Source organism: Betta splendens, chromosome 9, assembly GCF_900634795.4.
Source record: "Betta splendens chromosome 9, fBetSpl5.4, whole genome shotgun sequence".
Taxonomy (NCBI): domain Eukaryota; kingdom Metazoa; phylum Chordata; class Actinopteri; order Anabantiformes; family Osphronemidae; genus Betta; species Betta splendens.
This window is the reverse complement of record NC_040889.2, coordinates 7775636-7792522: the sequence shown is the minus strand read 5'-3', so window position 1 is coordinate 7792522 and position 16887 is coordinate 7775636. Positions and strand designations below refer to the sequence as shown.

At 41.5% G+C, this 16887-nt stretch overlaps 1 protein-coding gene across 5 annotated transcripts in view; it reads left to right on the top strand.

Annotated features, from left to right (window-relative positions):
• Positions 1-16887, top strand: part of mdfic (MyoD family inhibitor domain containing) — a 60812-nt gene that overhangs the window by 10415 nt on the left and 33510 nt on the right. For 3 of the 5 annotated variants that reach the window (XM_055511737.1, XM_055511736.1, XM_055511735.1), the window contains 2 exons: positions 2318-2671; positions 3233-3800. In XM_055511737.1, the coding sequence (XP_055367712.1) occupies positions 2318-2671; positions 3233-3489 (611 nt within the window). In that variant the 3' untranslated portion in view covers positions 3490-3800. Of the gene's footprint in view, positions 1-2317; positions 2672-3232; positions 3801-6770; positions 8591-16887 lie in introns of those variants that run through there. The other 2 variants (XM_041072418.2, XM_041072420.2) reach the window with 2 other exon arrangements.

Sequence of the window (16887 nt, the reverse complement as noted above, 5' to 3'; positions counted from 1 at the left end):
AATCAAACTGTATTTAGAAACTTGCATTCTCATAGTAAATCTATACAAATACAAATCTTTTTAAATCCTAGTATAATTTAATCTGGGCAACTACAATACAACACAGAATGCACAAATTTTTTGGACTTGATAGAACAGAGTCTGAACTGTATACAGATTTACAGGAGCTACTTGTCAAACAAATGCTCTTAAGAGGTGGTCTGAGCATAAACTGCATTTTGTTTGTTTCCACAAAGGTATAATGAAATGTTTTGCTTCACCAACTTGCAAGTGCAGAAGATTTCGGACAGAATTGACTTGTTTCTTTTTTTCCTCATTATATCGTCATTAATCTCGTGGCGACTGTACAAGTCTGTCATTGCCATCTTTGACACTATCATCATTATCATGATCAATGATTATGAATATTACTCCAGTGTGTCCATTTGTCTTAGTCACCAAATTCATCAGGATTAAAAATAAAGACTCCAACTGTTGAACTGCACTGCTCCGCAGACTTGAACCGCTGCTTTGGGCTTCGCAGCGTGTCAGTAACCTGAGTCGCCGTTTATGTATTCAGGGTTTCACGTGGTGGTTTCTTAAACTATTTATACTGCAGTAAATTAGAAGCTCCACTTCCTCAAATGGAAAGGTAATTATGCCTCTCCATCTACTTTAACCTATTTATGTGTGAACATGTGTTTATGCGTGTGAGTCCATTTGGCTGGTTTTGCTAACCTAAATATGGAAAAAGACTAAAAGACGACCACCCCCAGACAGGAGGTTACTGTGCTGTGCTAATTTCTGGTCAAGATGCAGGTGCATGTTATTAGCGGTAGTAGCTGCAACTGACAGGAGGACAGGCATCTTGTTAGTAAGTTTTAGTTTCTCCTCACATTGTAAGGCTGAAATGCATTTGATGGAGAGGAAACTTCCATCAACCTGGCCTTAAATCACTGCATAATTAATGTTGTCGTGTGCCACCCAGTTGTCTAATTCAGACTGCAAGAAATTGAGATCCCTAAAGTCTATATTTGTTTATCGAAGCAGCATGCAGAACAGAAAGGAAAAAGACAGTATGTGTATTTAATTGCTTTGTTTTACATCCACACTCATGTCCGGCCTCTCCCAGGGTGATGTGTTGTTAAAAAGCGTGAGGCCTGATTCCCACGCTCTCTCCCTCTTGTTAACTATAATTGCACTTGTTGGTGAGCTGACAGAAAGAAAATAAAGATGCAAAGAAACTACCGGGCTAAGTGCTAGGTTCACCCAATTTTGGAACTTTTGTTAATTTCGTATTTCTTCCAAGCCTACAGTAATCAAGTATGCAGATGCTTTCTTCCGCTGTGCAGGTGGTAAATAAGACAGGATTTAGAGTTTGGTCGTGAAGACACCATATACTCAATTTATATAAAGAAAGAAAGTACAGAATAGAATAAAGTATGGTTCACAGAGAGGAACTTAAAAAGGGATGAATAATTCACAAAATCTCAAGTTAACCATGCACTGGCGGTGTATGCACATGCACAGTGGCTCTGATGTAGAGGGAAGCTAATGTAAGAGTAACTCCCAGTAGAGCTGAATGTGCAGGTGTTCCCTTCAGTAAAATGCCACCTCCTTTGCTCACTCACATCCTTCGCCTTCTTTCTTATCAGACAGGTCGCTGTCTCCTGACTTTCTGTGGCTGTCACACACACACACTTAGTTGCTGGTTGAGGCCATCACTGAGCTTTCAGAGGAAAGGAGATCATTACCGTTGCAGACAGCAGCTATTTTGTATATGCACAGTATCAGAGGTTCTCTTTCCCTTTCTACCACATTAATCACAAAGATCTGCGTGCCTACAGCAGTGGCTTTTGTGAATCTGTCACATATAAAGTTCCTGTGTTTCTCCGCTTCCTTCTGTCATTCCAGGTTGAAATGTTTGCCATATGATCGATATTATTGTTAGGAGATAGTGGCAAGATTTGCTGAGAATGATTCAATTCTGCTATTGTGTTCGGTTTGTAAGAACTCAGTATCATACTGTATGCTAGAGAAGAGTGCAGACAAAGTTATCTTTCAGTTAAAGTTATGTTTTTATCAAGTGTCAACCCACAACTCTATCCCAAAAATCTATCTGAATACTATATAGGTTAATAAGTCAACCACATGCTCTTTTGTTACTTATGCCTATAACTATTAGTTGTAGCTTGTTGGTGTTTTAACCAGAAAGGTATTTCAGAGAAGTTAAATTACTTTAAATTGCATACATATTGAATCTAGTGATTGTACTTTGTTTTTTCACATTCACTTTCAGGAGTAAACGTTTCATATCTTTTCTTCATGCCTTCTCCAGCTCAACCTCAGCCTGAGTCTAAGGCAGAGCCCTCAAAGCCTAGGAAGGAGGAAGCTGCCAAAGACCAAAATGACTTTCGCCACAACAGCACTGGCACGCCTACGCTGAGCAATGGCAATGGAATCCGCCCTGGAGCCGTGCACACGTGCTCCTGCGGTGCCAGCATCAGCGCAGGTGCCCCAGTTTCGTCGGACACGACCCCACCGAAGACGCAGCAGCCCACAAAGCACTCCTCTACGCCCGTGTCGCAGAAGATGCAGAGGAAGCTGAGGTCCAGCCTGTCAGTCAACAGTGACAGCAGCAGGCACAGCCATGGCAGTTCCACTGGGTCCCAGAAGCCTCCTTTACCTGAAGGTGAGCCAAACACAATTCACATGCAGTACACACACATACACACAGTCACACATTGATACTAACAATGCTAGAACTTGTCTGCCTGCATTCTTCTGTGTTTGCATTTCAACCTTCTGGTGCTCGTAAATCCATTCTGTTGACAATGGGGATATTAACGATATGACGCTGACCAAGGTGTTTTTAAAACAAACTCTTTTGTGTGTTGCTTAAATGCACACTGCTGTTCTCTTTAGTAGTATAAATTTTTTTGTTTGCCGTATTATATTTAAGGCATGAAGTAAGCTATTTAATCAAAAAAACATCTTGTTTGATCTGACTCTGCTCGTCTGTAGTTCACAGTCGCCGTGAAATAAGAATGAAACCATCATCATTGAAGTGATTTCTTTGTTGAAGGGGCCATTCTTTGGGGGCTTTATAATACCTTATAAGCTATTGATATTAAATTCTTACCTTTTCTCACCTTTTAATGATTGGAGTGCATGACCTCTCATATTTATCACTCCCGTCAAGCAAATGATATCGTATCCTGATCCTGTGGCTTTTATTTTCTTTAACAACAAGTGAGAGGGCCCGTTTGCCATGCGGGGAAGCCGTCACTTTGTCAGGTGCGAGGCCGAGGTGAGTCCGGTAATGAAGGCAGTTGGTTGGTCCTTTTTCATTGGGGAGATAGGTGTGACCGTCTAACGAGGCCTGAGAGCATGGGGTGCCTATTAAAAGTCGTGACCAGCCTTCTCCGGGCCCCTTACGGACCCTCACACCTCTCTGGGCCCTTTCTGGCTCTCCCTGCATCCCGTCAGCACCAACCTGGCCCTCATTAACAGGACACCGTTGAATCCCTCCTCCCACTACAGTATTCCATATCATTCCTCCAACTACTGTACTCCGTAGCTGTGTGGTTTTCTGTGAACGAGCATGCGTGCTTTATCCTTCTGTAGCCTGTACTATATTAGCCTCCAGGGATTTATCTTTACTTATTCATCCAACCCAAGGCCTGTTGTCTTGGTTTGTGTTTTTATGTGGGCTTTAACTCCAAGGTGAGGATGGGAAAAATAAGATGTGCTGTGATGTGTGCGTGAATGTTTCAACTTTTTTAGAATGAGATATAAGTTTAAATAAAGGCGAAAAGTGAGCAGTCAGATCTTTATTTGATGATAGTTTACTTGAAATATGTATCAGGCCGTGTTGTAGGCGAACAAAACAAAGGCACATACACAGATCCAACTAAACCTTGCAAGTAGAGGTGGGATGCACCCGCCAGAGATATGCCAGACACATGTGTTCAACATCTTAATTGGTGAAGAACAGAGGAGAGTGGGTGAAAAAAAGAACTGCACAAATCTGTCTCATTATGGTCTTTGTGTTACTTATTTACAGGCGCTACAGCTCTCAGAATCAATACAAGCTATTTATTTCCCCTCGGAAAACAGCCAGGCTGTTGTGTTAGAATGTTTACATGGATTAACATAATCTGTTTGCCTGTGAAATTAACCTCCTAAACAGCCCCCTGAACACAGGAAATAGAAGGCATAAGCTAGCAGGAAGCAGCTCTGGGGATTCTGCCGTCTCTGTATTTCTTGGCACAAGCTGCTGGTACCGTGGCCAATCTGTGATAACGCTCCAGCTTCTGAGGAGTCATTTACCAGGCTGCTTTTGTTTAGCAGGCTGGGTTGTCCCAACTGTCGTCATCTGGTTTGTGTTCTCGTTAATTGTGTGTAATCAGTTAAGGTCTCCAAGCCGCTTTAGGCTCATTTAGAGAATTAGGACCAAGGCGCTAACTGCTATCTTTGCATAAGCCTATAAACCTGGGTGTGTTTGTTCGGAATCTAAGCTCCTTTTTCTCACTCATAAATTATAAACACGCATGCTTCAAAGTGCATGTGCTGGACCTCCATTGTCCAGCTCACACCCTCTGCCCTCCTCCCATGTGTGCCTTTTGTGCATTCCTATGACCACCAAGGCTTTGTCTGATCAATCTCCCTCTCTTTATCTTTGCCTGGCTTTCTTGCCCTCTCTCTTCCTTTTTGTGAGTTTGAATGTTTTGCACAGCTTGCCGCTCTGAGGCCCATCCAGCTTGTTTTGTGTCATGCCGCTCCCTTCTTTTTGATGTTAGCTTTCCAGATGTCTCAGACTATTTCCTCAGAGGCTCTGGACGTGGGGTTTTTTGGCCTGCAAAACTCTGGGCTTCATCGCTGCTCACTGACATTAAACAGGAGCATTGTCACTGTGTGCTGTTCTTTCTGTCTGTTGGTTGGTTTCACTCTGTGTCTTTGTCTGCCTTTGTCTGTCTCTTCCTGTTTTCATAGAGATGTGCCTTGCGTCCAGTTCTCTTGTGTACAGTATACGACCCCTCCTCTTCTCCCCCTCCTCCTTGCTGCCTTCTCTAAGATTCAGACTAATCGCTGGTCTTGAATTATACATCCAAGTGAATAGCTGAGTTGGCTGGCCGTTGCTTAATGCCTATGTAGTGTGTTTATATCGTATTCACAATCTACTGTTACAATCTGAACGCTGGCATGGCTATGCCCTCTGGGTCCTTTAAAGTTTGTTAGGTTGAACTTCGAGGTTTGTGTGTGCAGCTCTGGTCATTTTGTAGCATCCAGATGGCAGTACTGCGGATGACTGCGGATTCCACTATATATTGTGGTATGACTTGTTATGAAACAAGTACAAAATCTGCAACACCCCAACAGCATTTTACTGCAGGTTTCCACTTCAGTGTATAATAGTGAAGCATTCATTCTCATGTATCTTCCATCACTGCCAGTGTTATGCTCTGACATTAGGATAATAAGATGCATTCAAACTTCAGGCTCCCTCATGGACACACGTACGCCCTTTTGCTCGTTTCATGTTCCCTTCTCTATCTTGTTTGTATCACAGTCAGCTAGTGCTTCTGGTCAGCTCTGCAGCCCTGAGCACCACAAAATCGAGAAAAAAATCCCCTCTACTTTGATTAATCAAACATGAGCATCCAGTGGTCCTCGGCTTGACTTCCATGCCGTCCTCCACACTCTCCTCCATTTGCTTTCCCTCTAACCCAATCAGTAACAGCCCCTTCTGTCAGCACAAGATCGACTGATGAAAGTTATGCAAATGTGCTCTGTTTGCAATGCTATTTTTCTGCATCCATCCACATCATGGCTTTTTAACATTCCAAAGCACTGGCACTGCGCTGGTCTTGATTCAAAATGAGACAACTCCAAGGAGTATATGCCCATCGCACTCGCGGAATGTATCTAGTGACTTGGATGTAACTAGAGAAGTTCTATTGTGGAGAAGCTTAATCACACCGATGTACAGTATATCATGATGTCTTTGTATTTAATGTCTGTGCATTAACATTTTATTACCTAAAAATACATTTTTCCTCATAAAATTGCTAGACAATGATAAAGAATTCAGTTAGACCCATAACTGCAGTTGTTTTCTGAAAAGCATTAAAAGTTCACCTTCTTTTAAACTTTGTTTACTTTTATTACTGATTCATATCAGCATTTTCTAGGCGTATTTTAATGAAAACTCACTTGAGTACTTTAGAAACATATTCGTAATGGTTAATGGGTTCATTTAAATGGGAGCTCTTTTATTGCTGTGAAACATCAAGCTGAAAGTTGCCATCAGCAACATAAAGAGCTTCTAGTGATGAGGTTAAATGTTAATCAGAGGTGTGAGCATTGCCAGCAATAATCCACCTATTTGCCAAGGACAGACTCTTGGACCCTTTCTAGTCATCTTGGTGTGATCAACATAGCAGTTTGCATGATAATGTCACGATTGTTTAACACTCCATTAATGAAAACCACAGGTGAGGAATTCATTTGTGTAATATTTCTTATTTTCTTTACCGCTTTACCACATATTTTTTCTGCTCCACCTGCCACCCCACCATGCATGCAAATCCTTACTCATTGCCTGATTTTCTTCCATTGCTGTTACTAATGGGCACTCATTTTGATAAAACCCACATTGATCATTGTACATTACATGTATTTTGTTGAATTGTTTGCTTTATTTCTGCTCATGTTCTTTTTTTTTTTTTTTTTTTTATTTCATTACATTTGTTCCACCTTTCACCGTGGCCGCTTTGACATTGACCCAGACTGTTGCGTCCACTGCATCTTGGCCTGCCTGTTCTGTGAATTCCTGACATTGTGCAACATGGTGGTTGCACAGGCCTCATGCGGTGCTTGCACATCAGAGGCTTGCTGCTGTTGCTGCTGCACCGAAGACCTGGGTGATGACTGCAACTGCCCCTGTGACATGGACTGTGGTATCATGGATGCCTGCTGCGAGTCCTCGGATTGCCTGGAAATCTGTATGGAGTGTTGTGGCATCTGCTTCCCCACATAGGGAGACACACAGAGTGAACCTGTGCTGGTGTGGACCGGGGTGTCTTTGGGGGAAATAACTGGACCCTGGAAGAAAATGCAAAAGGAAATTGCTCCTGCTGTCATTTTAAATTCAGCAGAAGACCAGACCGACGGAACCAGTGCGTGAATGTGTGTCTGTGATTGTCATAATATATGTTGTTGTGTGACAACTTTCAGGAATGTATGGAAAAGTGTGTTGCTGTGGAGTAAAGCTCCACACTGGGCTTCTCCGTCAAAATCAGCTCAGCAGAGACTCAGAGTAACTAGTAAGTTGTTGATCTTAAGTATTTTATTCATACTAAGAAGTATTATCATTTCCAGATGTTATTGTTACTTCAGGAATGCACTCAGTTATATCTAATTTCGTCTCTTTAATCATCTTTGTGTACAATGTGTTGTTTACACCAAACAAATTTATGTTTATCCTCTTTATTTCAAAACTTTTTTATGCTTAAAAACTGAACTTGCAGTTTTAGTACTGTACAACACTGTAACAAGTTCTATGTGACGTTTATATACCCTTGTATACTGTATTTTTGGAAGACTTTCTTTACATCATCTACTGAAGCACTGTAGAGCAGTTGAAACTGGTGATATATCAAAGGTTAATCAGTTCAAAACATCATCTCTAAGAAATTATGTAATAATTTACATAGGTAATATGTTGAACCATCTTAGATAGTACTGACATATATTAAGATGCACCTATTGTTTTGAAGGTAGTTGAAGCCTTAGCTTAACTGGAAATACATAGCAGGTTTTTCTGTAACATTAGGATAAACAATGTGGACAGCTTATGTCTCATGCCATGTTTCTAGTTGCAATCTTTGCCATAATTCCCATTTATACGCTCACTGTGTAAGTATGACTTGTTGAACTGCACTCTGTTCATAGGGAGTGTGATAAGAAATTAAAAAAAAAAAACGGTGACCCTGGTTGCCATATAAGCAGCTTTAGAGGAATCAAGCCCAGTGACTCACTACAAAAAAAGATCATGAACTGTCATGTCGAAATGGTAAACTAGGGTAAAGGCAGTTTTTGTCCTATTTTTTTTTTTCTATTCCTTAATTCTGTGTATCTCGAGATGAGAGTTGTGGTGAATCACCACTGGAGTCATTTCTCGTCTTGGAGATCCGCTTTGATGTTGTTTAACTGGTGATGCTCAAAGCTGGCCCTCATTAGCGCCTATGCTAAATGGTAACAAAAAGGGTCCCTTCCTAACGCCAGCAAGGAGAATGTGCTGTCATGTACGGATGATATTAGCGGCGCACTGTTATTGTGTATAAGGAGGTTAAATAAGCATTTCTGCAGCAGAAAGCGGTTCAATCGAGTCACAAGTTTCCTCTGGAATTGGAAGCCTCTAAATAGAAAAGACTATGTAGACAATGTGAAGAATGTATCTAACAAACTACAGTAGTTGTCCTTATTGCCAAAGTAGTGTTGTTAACATTTTATTTGAGGTAACAGTATGTTTGCTAAGTTTTGTGCATTCATCATTTTCAATCTTCAAGATGTTTTTAAATAAAAAATTGCAAAAGATTAGTGATAATTGTTTTGCTAACACATTTATGTTGTGTCCATTTGGATGTTTGGGTTTCTTCCTTTTTGCTGTGTTCCCTTTAGAATTTAGGAGCTATGGATAATTGTGTTCATGGAGTTAAAAATGAAAAGCAACAAGACATTGTTTTGAGTAACAACATGTGATTAGACCTAAACTAATAAGAGGAATAATTTATTAAGTTTTAATTTTGACGTATATACATAATTACATTTAAGGACTCTTTACTGTCGGTGCAGCATCATTTGACATTATTTCTTTTTGCAGTGTTTGTCTTATACATATACAGTACATGTTGTTGTTGTGAATATGCTGTGTATTATTCCCCCTGGGAAGCTGTCAAAGTAACAATCCCTGTTTGAAGAATTTCTGGTTCTCTTCAAAATTGCACCGCAACCTGCTTGCAGATGCCGACTCATGAGATTTGCAGATCTCGTATATTCGTCTTGTGTCTACATGGGTTCTCTGGTTTCCTTCCACAGTCCAAAGGCATGCATTGGTTGATTGAAGACTCTGCAGTAAATTGCTCATTGGTGTGACTTTTAGATTAAGTGATCTTCTGCGTGTGGCCCTCTGACATACTGGAGCACAGCTGGGTCAGGTTCTAGCCTACCACACTCCTATGAGGGTAAAGCAGTTAAAATGAGCTAATGGGAGACAAGTCCGTTTTTTTTCTTCTGCCCAGCCGATACAGAAGTGTGAGTTTCATGTTGTTCAACTCCGTCTGGATTCTGTCCGCTTACAACTGGTCATTTCTCTGCTTCCTAATCTATTAGAGCGAGTGCTCACCTGGCAGCAGCATTAGCGCTAACATGGAAACATGGCCAACAACACTCGATGAGGTCAGCAGGGAGCAGTGACCTCCTGCTGGCACCAACAGCAGTTTGACCTTCAGCAGACACCACCCCCTGTTAACCCCTCAATTAACCTCCGCGTCAGCCCCCCTGCTGGAAGAGTAGAGAGACCCCCCCCTCCACATTTCTTCTATCTTTATTTCCTTTTATCATTTTCTGCCTGGATACACCCTGGCCCCAGGAAATTACCATCTTATTTCACTAATGCGTTAGGGAAAATATCACTGTCCAGAAAGTCTGTAATCACACAGGAGTTGTACTTTTTCTTTCTTTTTTCCACTTTATTCCACATTCACAAAGGAGGCGGTGAGTTGAAAATATTAAAAACTCCAGGTAGAGTGTGCAGTGACCTTTTCACAAAGTCGTCCACCTTTCCACTCCTCTAATCAATCCCCCTCTGATCGCTCACAGTGTGCTGGATTGTAACGTCACAATTAGGACGGCTCCATTGTTTCTGTTTGCCGTCTGGGGAGAAATTCTACACTTCTGATCTCAAGGTCATTTCTCTTACAATATTAAATAAATTAGAGTGTGGCTGTGCCCAGCTCCTCTGACTAGCCATGTATTCATCCATCTATTCGTCCCTTCTTCTCGCTCAATTGGGTGGGATGCAACTCTTTCACTCAGAAAATGAAAGTCCTCTGCCCTCGGCCATGAGAACAAATGACTGCTTTTGATTTATATGAAGAAAAAAAGCAGATGGGTAGATTAATGACATTTTGTTTCCTTCATTATCATATTGAAAGCAGACCGTAGATTTGTATACTGATAAGATTATAACCATATTATAATTACATATAATACGTCTAATTAGACAGGACAAGAGGCGGTGGCAGTAATGTGTGACACTTCTCTATTCAGCATCTGTTTTTTTTCTAGATGGAACATCCATGCTTCCTCTTTGACAAATAGCAGAAAATGTGACTGCACGTGCCCCCCGCAGTCCTCTCCCAATCCATATGATCCATAATGGCCATCATTAACTCACTGATAGAATTGAGAGGATTCATTTCATCATATTGTGTTGCTTCATTAAATATAATCATGCAGACAGAGTCACTGTCAGTATCTTTGTTTCCAATTCATCCTGAGTATGTTGGAAAAATAAGTGGATTGTTATACGTGTTTCATACTGGATAGTAAACATGATAATGTGTGTGATTGTTGGTAAATTATTAATCCATTCTTATTATATCTTACTGTAGCATAGAGAGCTGTTCTGGCCTGTACTTTTCTTTAAATCTTTAAGCGCTGCTGTCCTCAGGTTCTTTTATAAGCTTGTTTGTTTGTTGCTTTGGAGTTATTTGGAGTTTGGATATGTCAGTGTACCCTGCCATTCAGCAGATTATGTGTACTATGTATTTGTTACTACTTCAAAAAGTAGCCCCTCTGCAGTGTCCCTTCCCCTTCTCCTTGGTCTGTCAGAATTTGAGAAGACTTGACCCCGCTGTTTAGACTTGTGGCACGACATTAAAATAAGATGAGACAATCTCTCAGAGTGCTGTGCAAGAAAAAAACCACGAGAGTTCAAGTAATGTCACTTTCAATTAATCTCCTCAGGTAGTGGCCCCATTAGCCCTCTCACACAAGGGCCTGGTTTACAATGCAAATAGGGTCATTACCTGAGGAATCTAATTGACTTTGACAAGAGGCCGAAGACGCCCGCCTCCTTACACCGCATTATTTGTTTGCTTATAATTTCTCTCGCATGATAAATTGATGCGGCTGCGAACATGAAAAGTGCATAAACACTGCATTAGTAGTGTCAGAATGCTGACGATACATCATTGTTCTTTGTTTATTTTCACCTGGCAGGAAGTGTGACATGCCTGTTAAAATTAATACACTTTCCACATAAAAACCTCAAATTCAACTCCATGATATTACATCAGTCTCAGCAATGAAATGTAAATGACATCCAAGGGGAAGGCTTGTATTCTTTGTTCTCGTCTCTTCTTAGGGTAACAATGTGTGATCGTACTCATTCCTTAAATATTTAAAGACCCCCTTTTGCTAAAGCTTTGCTGTGGTACAGCGGCCTCTGACTGCTTCTAATCTCCTTGATACCTGGAGGCGTTGCCACGATGATGCAAAGATAACATGTGGCAGTTACCAAGATCGTGAGCTGAAGAAAAAAAGCCCTGGATGGGGCACGGTGAGGTTCAAAGTTTCTGCCACGCTCCGTACTTCACCGAGACGCCTCCGAAAAACATCAGCTTGAGAGAGAGCGAAGGAGTCGGGCAGGAATGAAAGAGGAGTCGAGACGCGGAGATGTTTTCAGATCGGCTCCTTTCTTCCTTGTCATTGCAGAAAACATCCCCCAACCGCCCCCGCTTTAGCTGTTGTGGTATCTTAAACTGTACATGCAAGTGGAATGTTTTTGTTGAGGTCTCGTTTTTTACTTTTCTGTTTGTGTGGGTGTGTTGATGGAGGTCTGCGCTTCACGGTTGCCTGTGCAGGTTCTCAGTAAGATTAATAAAAGCTAAAGTCTTGAACCTGTAAATAAGACATCAGATTAAAGTTGCACACTTTGAACTTTTCTTTTTTCCCCTCTGCTGTGCTGTCTGGAAGGCAGTGGGCCGTGGAAGAGGCAAATTGAGTAGGACATGTGGACCAGGGATGCCTGTTTATTTGCTTGTACACACTCCTTGAGCTATAAATTAGATGTCACCATTGTTACATGTCATTTTCCTATCTGGACGTCTTGCAGTCTCCCAAGCAGCGCTTTTGATTATGTGTTCATCACTTAGTGAAAGAGGCTTCACTGGCCTCCAGTCATCTGGATCTCATGGAGTGATTGGCAGGTTGCTTGGCAGGAGCCAGTTCCGCCAGTAAGATTTATCTGAGTATTTACATCCACATACTAAACACAGCAGGGAATGTTTATAATGAAATCAGTTGCTCAGTTTGTCGTGTGCAGATTTACACCTCAGCGTGTTATTTACACGAGAAGAACACGCTGTGTTTTTGGTTTTGCTTTCAGTCTTTTTTTAAATTTTTTTTTTACAAATTTTCAGGAATTGTTAAGTAACTCTGTTTAGCGTCATAGGGTGGTTGTCCTGTCCTGTCCTGCATAATGCCTTCTTTCTTATAAATCAGGTTGTTTATGTTCCTTTGAGATCAACTGCAACCCTTTTGTGCATAAACCTATATTTATTTTTCACTGCGTCCACCACAAGTGTTTTAAATTGAGCATAAACACAAGCATAAAATGGAAAACTCCCCTCTTTGTGGTTCAAAAATAGGGATGTTTACAGAACCGAGATGTGTTCTTGTGTGCTTGTGTGTGTGTGTGGGTCCTCTTTACCAGAATAAGGCCCAGACGCACATCCGAGGCGAGAGGGAGAGCGAGAGCATCTACAGCACTAGCTTATACCTCCCTCCATGCAGAAAGAAAACACGGATCAAGGTCTTAATAACACCAGCCATTGTGGCAATATATAGGACTCAACTTTCCGCTTGGAGCAGTCTCTTCACATTGAGTTAACATGACTGACAGCCAAAGCCTCATACGCACACACACACACACACACACACACACACAAATGCAGCCTCCGAAGTGCTTCATAACAACAGACAAAAACACAAGCTCCCACTCACATGTTAACACAGGTTTTTTTCCATCGTTTATTCAGAGCAACACAGATGTTTTTTTTTTTATTCTGAACACCATTAATTGTTTGTCAGATCTGTTGTTACACAATACATAGTGTATCTAAACAGGCACTCAGTTGTTGGTACCACAAACAGCACAGCGGCGATAACCCACAACCAGATGCTTTGCCTTAGCGTGTTTGTTTGCCTGTCAGGCATCCCTAATTGGGTCGTCTGCTACAGATAAACACATCTCCCGCTGCATCTTTGTTTACATGCTGTTCGGCAACAAACTACCGCGGCGGCAGTCGGTTTGTGATGTACGTGCCGTAGTGCGCAGCTCATATTAAAAGGAAGGTAACTAGGCAGTGACAGGGTGTTTTGTACACATGCCGTGGGGAATTCGACATGTGGGGGAAGTTTACAGGTGTGCATCTGCAACACCTGCTCGCATCCTCGCCTGAAAGAGAACTTCATAAAGTGTAAATTGACATGTGTAGAAAGGGTTTTATTGTGTAAAGGGGGTAATTGCAGCAGGTTTCGTGCATGCCATTACCACTTCAAGCAGTGCTTTTACAGGGCGATATTCTATTCAAATACAAAGATTATAACGTATGATTATCCGTCTGCATGCTCAAGTGTTTGCGTTCCGTTCCCACCCTTTGACATATGGCTTTAAATTATACATGCACATCGGTATAGTTAGGGTAATTGTGTTTTTGTTGGTGTTGCTTTCTGAACTAAAATGTTCCATAAAAAAGAACTCAAACTCGCACTTTATCTTATCAACTAGGAAATCATGTTCCTGTTCTGTTTATAGGTGAAGAAAAGGAAATCAAGATGAAAAGAAGTAAAAATATTAATTTCTGGCACAGATTTAAATGTTTGTCAACTTTCCGTTTGTAGAATCATTTTGTAATGTTTAATTGTGCACCTGGTGCAAAAATCACTTGTCTGTCAGGTGAATATTGACATAGTCAGGATCATTTGTTTGAACATTAGCATCTCAGCGTTTTGCACATAATCTATTTTTAAACTCACTACTGTAAATATGTAGTCAGTGGTTTACAGATTTCTGTTTTCTTAAGCCGTATCTGTATTATTCACTGCTGCATATTTAATCTAGTATATTGAAGCCAAATATGAATAGTTCATTGGCTCTTATTAATAGTGTATGTTTGCACTTACTCTTTAGGAGAAAAGTCCTGGGGAGCCATCTAAACAAGCCGTCTGATATCTGAAGCTATCTCAAAGCAGACGTAGGTGCTTCTTGAGAGAGAGAGAGAGAGAGAGAGAGAGGGAGCAAGCAAAGCACAGAACAAGTGAGGAGGAGGAGGCTTCAGATCGGAGATGCCACATCTCATATGTTGCCAGGTGATGAAGTGCAGATATCTGCCCTTAAAGAATGTGCCCTGCGGACATGTGTGAGATTTACGTCTTTCTTCCTTTTTTTTCCTGCCCCATTCGTCAAAATTCACACGCGGCGCAACAAAAGGCGGTTTGAAATATTCCCGTCCCCTGAAAGAATATTCAGGTCGATTGAGCTTGCAGGTTAAAAATGTATATGCAAATGCAGGCTACATTAGAGCATGCACAGGTTGTTAATAAATTAACACATGGCAGAAATAATTCAGTTTAGCGTGATAATTCTTGGGTGCAAGCTGTCAGCTGTCGCATTGTTCTGGATAGAAAGTGACGCTGAGATGGCAACACGCGCAGTGAACTGTGATGTTTTAGTGTACCTTGCTCCTCAGTCTCGGCACGCTGACACAATAACTGCCTTTTGCTCGCCTGGCTCTGCGTTTTTGTCATTTCGAAAGAACAAAAGATTTAATTAAGGATGCCTTTTAAAGACAGCTTGACACTAAGCATGCACATGCACACACATTATCTCAGAAGGGGTTTGGACATTTCCCACTAAGAGTTTGTGCGTCAAAGTCTAAGATGCATCTCAACCTGATGTAATTTTACTCTTCGGAAAGTTTTATTTTCCCTCCACCTTGAAGACATTCATAATCACTGCTCCGAAACAGTGTAGTTGTAGAAAAGTGTGAAATTGTACATGTTTCTGCTGTGGTTGCTGTCGTCGCTAAGCTGCTGATTGTAGGAGGGCATCTTGACGTTCCAGGCAGGGATGTTGTATGATAAGTGCACTTCCTCTCCTCGCCTCATCCCCGAGATTTGCATAGCAGGAACCCAGGGAGCTGACACTCTGTTTATGTAGCTCAAGGTGCAGGGGATATGTGATGTGTCAAGTGACTCACAGTCAAGTTTTTAATAAGTGCCATTTGTTCAATCTGCTGTTTAAACACTCTCGCCGTCTCTCTATATCCTTAAAGACTGTATGCCCTGCTATCTTTTAATTAAGTCTCTGGCTAATGTGCCACTTAATTGACTAATCTGGAAGATTTTGTTTTCTCTAATTTACTTGAAAAACCCATCACCAGCTAAGCTTTTTAATATTGGTGTGATGAGGGTGGATACTTAGTGGATGCCTCAGAAGTGAGTGCAGGGGTAGAGGGAGTACTTGAAGGGGAGAGAAACAAAGTAGCGTTAACTCCTTCTAATTCCTATTAGGTTTGACAGCAGGCTGATAGCTAACTAGGCCATGGTGTCACTCTCGCTGAAGCATTTTGTTTTTCTACAGGTATGCTCGGAGATCTCCACAGTGCCGTATACGATTGCGTGTAGCTGTATTAACGTCTGTGGTTGAAGCTGCTTTATATTCTATGCTTTTCTATTTTTGGAGGGATGTCTGCAGCTAGCGCTTATGAGCGGGGAAGCGAAGGCCCATCCTCTGCTACAGTGAAACAAAAGGCTAATTCAGGAGTAAATTTTTCCAGCATATTTGCCAAATGTTTGCAAAAGAACATTCAGCACTGGTCTAAGATTCCGTGCACTCGTCCAATAAGGTGTGTGTGTGTATACATGTGTGTGTTTGTGCTTCAAACCTTTGGTTCAAACAGGGGTAATGCGTCACAGCTTTCTCTCTTCCAGCTTCTTTTATAATCACAACTGTGTGCTTCTTATCCCGATTCAGGCTTTCTTAGTAGTTGGTGAGAGTCCCGAATATATGATTTAATCTTTGGCAACGGAGATGTCAGAGATGCCAGAAATGTTTTAGAGTATCAACCTAACCTGGTTGCCAAAAATGTAAAACTTTTGAGATAAGTAGTGAAAAGCCACAGCCGTTTGCAGTCGGATTTTAGTGTAGACTGAAGAAATGGACCCGGAAGACAACTTGAGGACGCCTGGTGTCATGCCACCAGAGGCACGGCCTGTGATTACATGGAAAAGTAGTGTCAGTTCGGGGTGATAGGACAGTAGAGTGAGAGGTCTGTAAACAATGACTCACCCCGCCAGCTAGCTGAAGGAATGGGGAGGGAAGGAAGGAAGGAAGGAAGGGAGTCAAAAGTAGTCCAAGTGTGTGTGCATGTTTGTGTGGACCGTCAGAGAGAGACAGAGCTTTGAGAGTCTGGAGCCACAGACAATCAGGCCTCTGTCAGGAAGTCCCGGCAGACGTGGGATTTAACTCTGCTGCTGATAGACGTGCCCATAACACTCATTCACACATACAAGCACTTACAATTACAGCAGAAACCTGGACATACAATTAGATGTAGTAAAACACAAGCTGCATAAACAACACTTCGCTATACCCAGTCACATGTCATGTGCTGACAATGGAGCACAAGCACATACACACAACAAAATTCAATAAATAATTAACTCTCCAGTGGCTGCACTCACAACTACAGTGATACATTAATTGGGCAAAATTAGCATGAATTAAAGCAAATAAGTGTAACATGTAATTTATTACTTATCAAGCATAGTTTA